The sequence below is a fragment of the Pocillopora damicornis genome, chromosome 1 (genome assembly GCF_964200805.1).
Source record: "Pocillopora damicornis chromosome 1, jaPocDami1.2, whole genome shotgun sequence".
NCBI classification, from domain to species: Eukaryota; Metazoa; Cnidaria; class Anthozoa; order Scleractinia; family Pocilloporidae; genus Pocillopora; species Pocillopora damicornis.
Window position 1 is genome coordinate 25,767,082 of NC_142670.1, and position 12,505 is coordinate 25,779,586.

The 12,505-nt window shown below is 39.1% G+C and overlaps 1 protein-coding gene and 1 long non-coding RNA gene across 3 annotated transcripts in view; one reads left to right on the forward strand and one right to left on the reverse strand.

Annotated features, from left to right (window-relative positions):
* Positions 1 to 12,505, reverse strand: part of LOC113675538 (inactive tyrosine-protein kinase transmembrane receptor ROR1) — a 19,819-nt gene continuing 7,314 nt past the window's right edge. The window contains exons 2-9 of the mRNA XM_027192135.2: positions 10,684 to 10,915; positions 8,839 to 9,287; positions 7,782 to 8,093; positions 7,046 to 7,321; positions 6,146 to 6,333; positions 4,011 to 4,190; positions 3,332 to 3,554; positions 1 to 2,479 (exon numbers count right to left, since the gene is read on the reverse strand). Coding sequence (XP_027047936.2) covers positions 2,301 to 2,479; positions 3,332 to 3,554; positions 4,011 to 4,190; positions 6,146 to 6,333; positions 7,046 to 7,321; positions 7,782 to 8,093; positions 8,839 to 9,287; positions 10,684 to 10,915 — 2,039 coding nt within the window. The 3' untranslated portion in view covers positions 1 to 2,300. The remainder of the gene's footprint in view (positions 2,480 to 3,331; positions 3,555 to 4,010; positions 4,191 to 6,145; positions 6,334 to 7,045; positions 7,322 to 7,781; positions 8,094 to 8,838; positions 9,288 to 10,683; positions 10,916 to 12,505) is intronic.
* LOC113675539 (uncharacterized) overlaps positions 12,238 to 12,505 on the forward strand; it is a 20,850-nt gene continuing 20,582 nt past the window's right edge. For both annotated transcript variants that reach the window (XR_016188513.1, XR_016188510.1), the window contains exon 1: positions 12,238 to 12,372. This is a non-coding gene — a long non-coding RNA (uncharacterized LOC113675539). The remainder of the gene's footprint in view (positions 12,373 to 12,505) is intronic.

Sequence of the window (12,505 nt, forward strand, 5' to 3'; positions counted from 1 at the left end):
TTGCTGATACAAATATTTTAATATGATCATTAACCCAGTTTCCTGTTTAACAAGAAACTAAGTCCTGCAATCTATAATCTAAGAAATTATTCTCTATTATCGTTTCGCTACATTATGACTCATATCCATTTTATTGCGACTTATAGCTCATTTCCATCGAGTGTCGTAGATTTTTCTTTCTTTCACAGAATTTGACTGTGGTATCAGCTTACTTTGCGTTCTTTCGTGATAACGGAGAGCACTAATGATTCGCAAAAAGAATTCCTTAATTATTAAGGGTACATAGAAATTATTTCCATTGAGTATCATTATACCAAAACCGAGGTAACGACATCAAGCAATCAGAGAAAATAAAAACATTACAAGAATGCAAAGTACAGACAAGTAAATTTCATTGCTTAAAGCGCGGGAAAACGCGAGTGACTAACTCCCGTTTTCTACATCTGATTGGTTGAGAGGATGGAGCAAGTTTTCTGGACCAATCACGGCGAAATAAAGCAAAATCGAAGCAACTTCCGACACTCGATTGTAAAGCGCTCAATAAAGCGTATATTTGGAACAACAAATTAACTGCATTTTCATGGATGCCATAAAACAAGTGTCTACATTAACTGCAAGGTAAAGTTTCATGAAGCTTTTTAGTGTTTATCATTTAGCAATAGCAGGCGATGAAACTGTAACACGTGAAATTTCATCAAAATTTAAAATCTTTGTTCCTGGTACATGGGACAATAGACTGATTTGGAATTATAAAAAAGTTTGATTTGGAATTGTAAATTGTAAACAGCGTTCAATTTCACCCTATCAAAAGAAAAAGTAATATACAAAGAAACGCCCTGATTCAAAGTGGATTGAATCTATTCTGGCAAACTTATAGCAGTTTTAACATAGTTAGCCTCCCTCCCTCCCTTATTTTCTACTCGTATTGGACAAAACAAATCATATGGTGAAATTTATTAGGCGGACAGAGTGGTCAAACGTCGAGCATGCGCGAGCAGATTCTGGCCGGCCGCACGCTAGTTTCCCGCGAAAAATTTCGAACGAAATCATTGTTGAAAGTTCACAGAAATCTGTGAAAGGAAGCAAAGAAGACCGAAGAGGGAAAACTCGAGACTTCTCGAACAAGAAGGGCATTTAAGTACGGGTATCCTCTTTATTCTGTTTTGAGCTTTACTAAAAAAGTTATACGTTTTTTAAAAAAAAAACCGTGTTTTGCTGGCTTTTGTGGTTGTCCGTAACCCGTGTGAGACAAGTTGGTTCTGAAACCTTGAAAGCACGCCACAAAGTTTGCACATGCACAGGCGTTTGACCAAACGCGGTCTGTCAATCTTATCCCTTGTTAGATTTCATCGAGGAAGAAAATCATCTGGTGGGTAAAAATACTAACATATTGAATCATTTGCTGGGTTCTTCATCTGGTGGAATCGCTTTCAATTCCCCTTACCAGTTCGCGTGTATAGATCCTTGAAAGTAAGTTTAAGTATGCATACTTTTAAGTATGTATATAGGCTTGAAAATTCCCAAAACGATTCTATTACAGACTCCATGAAACGAAGTTACGTATATCAAACCAACTTAAAGGTCATCGTTCCTTTAACCGAACAAAACTTTGCGTCAAAGAAGTTCGCGCCCTTCTTTCAGCAACTTCCTTTTTAACGACGTTTCGTCATTTTACAACTTTTAGGATACATTTTTCGAGTTCCTTATTGACGATATCTGTATTTAACAGAAGTCTGCGAGCATAAGTCGCAGCACGTTGTCGTTGGACAGCGCATTTCAACGAGAGCTAAATTTATCCCGTCTCATCGAATATCTAATATCGAATAACTAAGAGAAATTGGATACCAGCTCAAGAAAATCAGAATAGAAAAAACAAAATAGAAAATGAAAATCAACTCTCGCTTTGCAGTTCCTTAGTTTGCACTTATATCTGTTTTAAGAAGCAACGCATGATGTGCTTAAACAATCTTGGAAATTGCGAAAGGCTTAAGATACAATAAATTCCATCCTAGTAGATCGGAAGACAATGCTTTTGACTGAAAGCTATCCCCAAATTTTCCAAGTTTCCTTCGAAGCTACCCCTTTTGGCCCATCTGTCATTTCCTGGTTGTTTGTTAGCTTTTTTCTTTCGGTCACACCGTTTTTTTTTTCGGCCATACTTTTAATTGGACTAAGGCATAATGCGGTTGTGAGATCAACCAGCCGCATGATTAGGGGTAATGACGAAGTTAACGCCTTAATACATAGGGAACCTTTAGTAAGAATTTTTCAAGTCAACTGATTAAAGAAACGTACGATAATCAGTAAGCTTCCTGCTCAATATCTAACTCAAAAAAACCTTCTTCTTCGTCACTATGGAAACTGAGTTTGCGTACGACGTTCTCATAAGCTGGCCCAGGTTGGTGCATAGAAGGAGGTGGAGTATCTGGGGCCTGCTTGGACATTTCCAGGGTGACTTGGTGGGTAGGAGTGGCAACTTCTGCGAAAAGGAACATTTAGCTGTTAATTTGAACACACGTGATTTTCGTGCTTTTTCCGGGGCAAAATAACAGGAATAAGACGACAGGCTCGTAGATTAGATAACACTATTTATTATATAAACACCAGTGAAATACCAAGTGAGCTTTCGCGCGAAAAGAGGATATCTTCACGCGTGAAGATAACTTGTTCTCTCACGTGAAAAGATCATTGTTGCTATGGTTTCGTATATACGCGCGGCCATGCAATATCCTCTATGTATTTCATGGTGTTTGTATAATAAATAGAATATTACAGGCCGCTTAGAATTACGAAATTTCTCTACGAGTGTTGAAAAATATTTCACTCGTTCGTTTCGCTCACTCGTGAAATATTTTTTCAACATTCGAAGAGGAATTTCGTACCTCCGCACTTCCATATAATATTCTCCTTTCCCAGATAAATTGTCATCCAAGAAATACATGTTCTTAAAAGAACATGAGCTCCTGAACTCTTGATGAAGACGTGCAACAATAATATCTACTCTGTCTGGCGAATTGCACCACGGCACGTCTTCCGAAGCGCAAGCGCTACGAAGCCAACGTCGAACGACCGATGGACCTGGCTTTTGTCGTTTTCCAGCTCATCTTTTGCGGCATCGCTACTAGTGCTGAGCCTATCCAGCTTTCACAACCGGGGCTGAGGGCACTGGGAATGATCAGAGCCAGGAGGACTTAGCTGGGGCGAACAGTAATAATAATCGAGAGGGGTTTTGTATCCTTCATGTCTTACTGAATGTCGCGGCACTGTTCAAAAGACTCAGGTCCAGAGGAGATAGATACTTAACTTTTTTTAGAATCCACCTTCAACTTACCTTTTAGTTCCATTATCGGGCTGCCAATTCTTTGGTACAGCGGTTCCTGGTCAGGAATTGATTGTGAATAACGCAATGAATCATAGTCTGATGTCATTTTCGGTTTAAGCTCCGCCATTATCAGGGTAAACTTTGGTCTTTCTGAAGCCTCTTGGTTCCAGCAACTCTTCATTATTTCGAACACATGATCAGGGCAGTAATCAGTTTTTCCAAGGTGGACACCCTGTGGAACATTCCAGCAATTTTATTGACATCGCTTCACACTCTTTTGGTTAATCCACAGGGGACCCTCGCGCTTTGGTACACCCATAACAATTTGGGCGCAACCTGATTGGTCAAAAACGTTTCGTCGCTTGTACCGATAAGCGCATAGCTGTTTTATAAAATCGTCAAACTTCTCAATAACCTGCTGCGGATGTTGAGAAGATAGCGTTCGAGAAGTCTGAGTTCTGCTCATTACTTTCAAATGGTTTTAATGTATTCACGGCTGACATCCTAGGTGCATCCTTGAAAAAAGGTGCTCTTTACTTCTACGCGAAGGGAATTTTTTCTTTAGACTACAAGTTCCTTTTCTTTCCAACCCTAATCCGCAAAAAGAAATTTCGTGCCATCGCATGATTTCTGACACGGTGTATAGGGTTCCACGGAAAATGTTTTACATTTCCGTCTTTTTACTAACCTCTTTAATGAACTCGATGACTTCCTCGTCACTGTACCCATAGTAAGGCTGTAGCGCCAGTGTGAAGATCTCCCACAGAAGAACACCAAACGAGTAAACGTCAGACTCCAATGAGAATTTTCTCAGAAACAAGGCTTCAGGAGCCATCCATCGGATTGGTAATGAACCTCGGCCCTCCATCTGGGGAATTTAAGGAAGGAAATTGATCAAATTAAAGTTTCATAGTCCATTAAACTCTTTACACCCTTACATCAGAATGTATATTCTCTATACTGTTCTCTATACATTTTCTAAAGCGCTGAAAAGGAGAATTTGTTTAACAATCAAGAGTTCCTTTAGTTGGTGATCATTTCCGTTATTCTCATGACCTTAATGTGTGATTCAGGGTTGACAGAGTAAGGAGAAATAAGATGCTGGTCATCCTTAGAGGTCAAAGGGCCAACTGATTATAGATAGGTTTATAACCAGGTTTATGCAAACAAAAATTAATAAGAATTCAAGTTAAGCTATCTACGTTTTAGTCACTCGCGCAAAAATATTAAATTTTCGCGAGTTTTTTCTCTTTTTTTTCCTGTAAAAAAGATGTAACTATTTTGCTATTGGTTGATTTAAGGACCAGAGCAAAAAGGAAAATTATATTGGGAAATTTTTGTTTGCTTTTGAAGAAACGTAGCCTCCAAACTAAGTCTGTTGTAATAATAATAATAACAACAATTCTAGTATTTCTATAGCGCTATATACACAGAAATGATCAGTAGTGCTTTACAATGATTCACCTATAAACTATTCCACAAAAAGCAAGTTTACCATGTTAATAAAATTTCTAGTCTAAAACGGTTAAAGAAAAACCAAAAAGGTAGGTCTTAAGATTACGTTTAAAAATTGTCAATGATGGGATAGCATGCAATTCGGCGGGTAAACTTTTCCAAAGACTCGGTGCAGCGGCATAAAAGAATCTAGCACTAAACGTAAAAAGCATTTTTTCTTTAGGCGGCTCCAGCAACAAGGTGCCATTGATTGGAAGAGGACTTTGCCCTAACATTGATTAAATCACTAATATAATAAATAACCGATGATTTGCCCTAAAAGCTTAGACTAAAATCTTAAAATGAATACAAGCGCGTACTGGCAGCCAGTGAAGATCATAAAGCGCTGGTGTAACATTGGAAAGCTCGCCGATGTTCATAGGAAGTCACGTTGTAATTTTAAGATCTATGATTTAGGTAAACCATACAACAGACTGTTGCAATAGTCTGTGCGACTAGTAATTAATGCACGTGTGAGTGTCAGTAAAGAATCACAAGATAAATACCTCTAAATACAACTAATGTTAAGTGAATAATAGAGGGCTGCATAACAAAATTTTGGTAACGTGTGTTGACATATTTAACTGACTATCAAACCACACACTGAGATTTCTAGCGCACAGACCTGGATTAATGTCATGTTCACTAACAATTATTCTACGTAGTAATAATCTTGGTTACTTTCTCGTTCCTAGCAATAAAAACTCTGTGTTATCATATTTTATGTTTCAGACTGATGCATCATCTGATTTAATCTGATGATTTCCAAACTTCTCGAGATTGTAATTCTCAAGAATCAGCAAGTGGTAAAAAATTTTGTGCTTTTTTCGGCGTAGCCCCCGTAGTACAATGGATTAGCGTGTTGGACTTCTAATTCAAAGGTTGTGGGTTTGAGTCCCACCGGGGTGGATGTCCTTTCATTTTATGTGGTTTGCAACAAAAGAAAATATTTCGGAATGATTTGTCAAAAGTTTTTTAAAAGGAAAAAGTTTAAGCCGTCCATTAGGAATTGAGCGACAGACCTGCTTATAAGCGAACGATCAGAGCAGATGGTTTATATGTATAAGAAACTCGCACTGTAACTAAGCCAAGTAACAAGATTAATAGGTTGAAACAGTTCAATCTTGAGAATCTCTCGCAACCCCTATTTAGATCAAAACATACCCAACTTGAGGTAAATAAATAGTGATACCTCTTATCATATCTTATAATAATCTTTTTTTTTTTTGGAAGGCCGTATTTCGCTGTACGTCCCTCTACATCGACCAATCATAGTGCAGGCACTAACTGAGGCATATCAAAAAATGTATGACTATGGGAAATATATACCTTATAATAGTCTGAGACGTAAACGTGTCTGGCCATGCCAAGATCAGCAATCTTCACAGTAAGCCCATGACCCACAAGGCAATTCCTTGAAGACACGTCACTGTGAACAAATTTTAGCCTCTGAAGATGCTCCATACCAGCGGCACATTGGAATGAGATGGAAACCAGGTCCTCTTGCGTAAGATAGACTGTTATGACAAAAATTAATTATGTCACTTCAATTAAACGTACCATTGCACAAACATTAGAGTATAGAATTAAACTACTTTAGAAACTGAAGTTATTTCACGACGCAGTTTTCTTTTTTTTTTTTTTTTTAACTATTTACCTATTGCAATAACTGTGTTGGCCTCTCTTTCCGCAAGTTATTATTAAGCCAGTGGCTAAGGATAGCACAACGAGTCTCGAGCAAGATATCAAAGGAGCGTTCACAGATCGGAAATGGCTCCGGTATATTTTGATTTCAAAACATGGTTATTGAATTTCCAGCCTCCTGATTGGCTGGACGGAGCCATATTGTGAAAAAAATATCAGTTTACACAGAGCTTACAACTAAAGAAATAACAGAACTAATAGAAAATGCGACTCCCATATCCACCCTGGTAGAATGACTTTTAACCTTTAACTCCCAGATCAAATTTGTAATCCTCCTTACTGCCAACCATACAATTCTTATAATGTTAGTTCAGAGAATTTTGTATTGGATCCACTAATTATCCCCAAATTTGTATTTTTCTTTATTCTCATCACTCGTCTGGTTGACATTGTATTGATATTGTAAGGAGAAATTCTGTCTTGGTCACTCATGGGAGTTAAAAGGTCAAGTGAACATCAAAAGGCAAATGAATATCTTTGAGGATAAATAGTTCCAAGGGTAAAGCTAATAGTTTACTATCTTACCCCTCTCTTTTTCTTCACCCTCAAAGCCAGGTCCAGCTCTCCTCAGGAATTGAGCAAGGTCTCCTAATTCCATATACTCGAATATCATTCCGTATGGTTCCTCCTCGGTAGAGACTGCCAGCAATTCCAAAATGTTCTCATGGTGCAAAAGAGACATCAACGCAAGTTTTTCGATGAAATTCTCCTTTATCTCAGTTGAGCTTTCCTTGGCCAAAGTCTTGACAGCGACCCTCATCCCTGCATCGTCTTTTCCTTTGATCAAACTATGTGCTCTTCCTAAAAAAAGGGAAAAAAGTTCAAATTATGAAAAGAATGTTTTAATAATATCTCACCCTTTCTTTTCACTCTGCTTCTTGCATTGCTATACATCACTGCCTAAGCGTCGGTGAGCACTATTTCCTTATTTGGACAAACAAAGGACGCTGGGATGCAATCCAACCTCCTCTCTCTCCCTCTCTTTTTTAAGGAATCGGGAAATACTTTACGACAACAATCAACCTGACTATCGCAAGAAGTTTATCCTGAGAGACCGTTCGCCATTTATCGAATGGTGGGGCTGAGGTCAGGGAAGTTTGGTTGCGTCAAACTCTCCCCTGACCCCCCACGTAAGGCTCTGCAATATTCTTATGAAACCACTTCCCTTCCCTTCCCTCACTGATCCCCCTTCAGTTCCCCTGACAACCACGTGATCCTTCTAAAGTCCTCCGCACCCCCTTCTCCCGATAAATATACGTACCCAAAAATACTGAGCCGAAGTTCCATGATCCCAGGTCCCTGATATACTCTATTCTTGTCAGCGGTATTTGTTTGACGTCATCAGGCTTAAAAAGGCTCGCGATTTTGTCCTCTTCAGAAGCCCGGTGCTTCTCCACTTGAACTCTGTTCTTTATGGACACAACTTTGCCTCGCCTCTTGGTAACAATAGCGATGATCAGGATAACTACAGCTACAGGTACGATTCCCACGACAGCACTAGCTAAAGCGATAATGTTAAGCTTAGATGATGTTTCCTTCTCTTCATCCTTGGCTTCTACAGTTGGAGAGAAGGCTTTGGGAGGAAATATAAAGAGAAATTCTGAGCCTTTTTCCCATAGAGAAACTATATCAAAGTCAGCACAAGAGCGAGACATGGCGAGATGGCCAACATCAATAAAGTTGCGTGTCAACTAGGACAGTATAACAGCCAATAAAAATTCAGCAACAAATACTACCAGCTAATGAGATATAAACACAAAGTGCAGGTTAACCAACCGAAAAACCACAGAAAAAAATTTAAAATGATACAATTGTCCTTTTAGAAGGGAAAGGAAATGATACATTAACTCCAATGTAGGCGATGATAAAACTAACCTATTAAGGGATTATATAAGAGTTTCCTTTTTACTCCAAAGTTTAAAAATCAGCTTCTCGTATTCCAAAAATCACTTAAAGGGGTCTGTATTGGTAAAATTGGAGGGTTAAAAGAGCGCGTAAACTCATGCACAGTCGGAGTCAACATTGTTATGCTTATCAACATCGTTATCGTCTAGTCTTCATGGCGACTGTTGTCATTTTCGTTGTCGTGATAGTTGTCATCATCTTTATCGATTTCGTGATCGCAACCGTGATTGTGATCATGACCGTGACCATGACCCTGATTGTAATCATGATAGTTATTGTCACCGTGACTGTGACCGTTAAAAAGAATATGAGTGTGAACTTGATCGTGATCATGATTGTGATCGTGACATTGACGTTCTTCGTTGTCGCTATCGTTATCAGTATGATGAGAGTAGCAATTGGAGTAGACTTACTAAACAATCCAAAGTGAACACAGGTGGAATTCTCAGCCTTATACTCTGCAGAATAGCGATGTTTTTCACAATCAGGAACCTCAGCATGCCCTAGATTATCGCCCAGTTCTTCGACAAAGTATTTTGCCGCTCCGACCAATTCCGTTATAGCAGTATGACATGTTTTGAAAACAGCTTCGCAGTCCTCTCTACAGAATTTGTACGGTTCATTTACTTCGTTACATGGCGGCAGAAAATATTCACACAAGAGGGTTTTCAAAATTTCTCTACATCTTTCCTGTCCCTTGATCCTTCCGATTACTTTCATGAACTCTAATATCAAATTCTCAGTTCCATTCAGCCCGAATCTGTAATCAATAAATCTGGGTGTCCAGCGGTATTCCAGCATCGTGTAGTTCAACCATCGATCACATGCCCCAGCACGGTACACTTGGCAGAAGCCTTCATGTCTGAAAGTAAAATAAGGAAAAATTCAAAACGAAGGATCTAAAATTCACTCTGTTAAAAAAAAGTCAATCAGTAAACTTCTGCGCTAAATAAGCAACTGTAAGAAGAGAGAGGAATGTCTGAAGGCCAAGGTCCCCTTTGCATATGTGTGGAAAAAACAGGTAACAACAACGTAAAAAGCTCGCAGTACAGGTGTCTTGTTAAGGCAAGTCAACGTTACGCGCTCGCGATTATTTATTCAACCTGTCACGTTTGACTAGAGATGGAGTGGACGGCGGGGGGAGCAGGTGAGGACAGGTGAGAAGAATTTCCCCTCTTCTTCTTTTTGATCGTCTCTTACCCCCTTGGTACAAATTTCTTTCTTTCCCCAGCTATATCCGTACAAAAAAAAATACTGAGCAGTCTCTCGCCAAAATTACGCCAGCTTTGCAGGCTACAGTGTATGTATTAAGACGTACTCAGCTGTTGCCACCCAATTCAGATCATGTCATGAATCCGTTAGCAGGTTGCAATTGTATAATTTTTAACCCCCGGCTAAGTGCACTGGAGTAGGTGCAATTAGAAGAGTTGTAACCTCCCAGATTAATCATCGAATGACCTGAGTTGGCAGTAGCAATAAGAAGGTAAACACGTTAGCCGAATGCGTCCATTTCACTAAAAACCTCTTAATTATTCGATCAGTACTTTGAAATCAGAGTTATAAGAGACCCTGGGAGAGTCAACGACTCAAAAGCGTCTTTAAAAGAACAGGTCAGACTTTTGAATACGATTTCTACATACTTATCAAATACTGGATCATTGGATGATTTAATTCAAGAGTTTTCATTTGCTTAGCCATCATGGGTTATAAGCCATCATACCACGCGCACGCAAGAAGACGACTTAAAGCGAAAATGTTTTTAAACATTCCAACATTCAGTTTGTTCTTACAAAATAAAGTTCGGAAGATTTACCTCTATTTTGAGGCGTTGTTAATAAAACAATTATCCCGCTCGCGCACGTTGGATATGAGGTAATTATAGCCAACTCGGCTCAACGGGCCTCGTTGGCCGTCAATCATCTCATATCTAAAGAGCGCTCGTGGAACAATTGTTAAATATCAAATTGCTTGTTCCCATTATGCATTTATTTTTCTTTACTTATTCCAAACGTAATAATTGTTGGGCTAATGTTCAGCGCCATTTCTGTTCCGGATCTAGAAGTCTGTATTCGAGTCTAAACTTGATATTGTGGTACGCTTCACTATAACAGTGTCTCCAACGGCAGAGGTTACTTGGCAAGGGCTCATATTTCGCTTAATTGTAGACACGGAAAATACTTCAATTAAAACTAATCTACATAAACCTGTGTAAGTTCCGTCAGTAATGAATCATTAGACTCTTAGTAATGAAAACTTACTTATCTACAGTAGATGTGTTTACTTTGGTCAGTGGAGTCTTGACTGTTGTCATGGGAACCGTTGCATTTACCACTGACTGATTATTTGTGATCCCATAACACCCTGTGGCGTTAGCATCGGAAGATTCGTTCCAACAGCATCCCCAATTCAAACACTGATCTTTGGTCGCGTTTAGATGGCCACAAGGCACCAAGGTTACGTTTGAAGAAATTTCGGGACATTTACTTAAAACTGTGATAGAAGGAAAAAATAAGCTAGTTAATGAATAATTAAAAAATTAACCAAAACTTAAGAAATATTTGACAAAATTCAAGAAATATTGATCCAAATACTTCTCATATTTACTAACTATTTGGTCTGGGTGGGAAACAAATAAAGCCAAAGTAGCTCTATGAAGAATTTGTCAGCTATTGTCAAATGACCCTGCGGCCTCCAGCACGCAATCCCAAGGTAGCTGACGTGTGCAGGGCTGGACGGTTTGACGAGAGCCGGTCCGGAACAAGCCGTTAGGTTCTGCACTGACACGACTCTTTTGCATTTACCGTTAACTCTAATTGAAATTTTGGACTCCAACTCAGAATAAAACAAATGAGGAAATGAGTTGCGCTCCTCGATCAGTTAGGAGTGTCTTCTGACTCGAAGAAAAAAAAAAAGTTTTCACTGTTTAATCTTTTTAGCAGCTGTCCAGTCGCGTTCTTCTTTTGAATGCATGCACGTCCTACAACAAAACGTTCGTAATTTTCAACACTTCGCGAAAAAAATTGTGTTAAAATGCTTATTGAGTGAGTCAGGTCGGGCCGAATGGGAAAATATCTGGCCTCGATCCTCAACGCACGGACCTCACTGCTGTCGGTTCGTACGTCATGACTTCGAGCCGAAAACATTCTTGGCCGGCCGTCCCACTCAGTCAATAAGAGCATATTATCTCCTTACGCAATTAATGCAATTTCAAGCTAGGTGGAACTTATAGTTCATTAAAAGTCTGTAGAAAATTTACTGTCATCAATTTGTGTAACTGTATTTTGTGTTCATCCTATTTTGTTAATCTATTTACTCGATTTGTGTGGATGTTTTTTTCTGGTTATTTTCGGTGGAAACTGGAAAGAGCACGAAAAGAAAAGCCAACAATTTATTGTTGGTCAGTGTTAATATAATAACTTGTTTCCCACGGGTAGCTCAAGCGCCCATGTAAATCCTTATATTTCGCCCATTGCGCAACGTAATCATATTTAATCTTTACTGAGGCCTTTGTAAAAGCTTGGGTGACCTGTGGTTTCCCACATCTCGCAGAATCATCATCAATTGCAGAAACCTTTTTGACTGATGAATGACAATTGTCCAATTAAAAAATTGGTTTATAGAAAAGACAATTAATCTTCACACATCTCGATACATTTGTTTCCATATACCATTGTTCAGCCTATATTTTTAAATCTTGGACGTGCGGATCTGATTGATAGAAAAAAGATAAAGAATCATTCTGTCAGCAGAATGCATGACCCCATGTCACCCCACCAGGAGTTAAGAACCAGCTAAGCATATTGTGTTCCTCTGATACACTACACCGCCTATCCTCGATACGTAATCTGCTTTTCCCTCTATATGATAGAGGGCGAGAAAACCGAGCTCAACGGCCTTAGTCAGCCTACAAAACCCAAGCAATGCAAAAGAACGACCACTTAAGCGGGGTAAGTTTCTCTTTCATTCAAAACTATTTCAGACATTTAGGTTGAGATTTCGACCATTTATTCCCATAAAAATCCTGATAAATCCCAATTGCGCAACAAGAACTGACATACTTGCAGAGGCTTATAGCGCGAG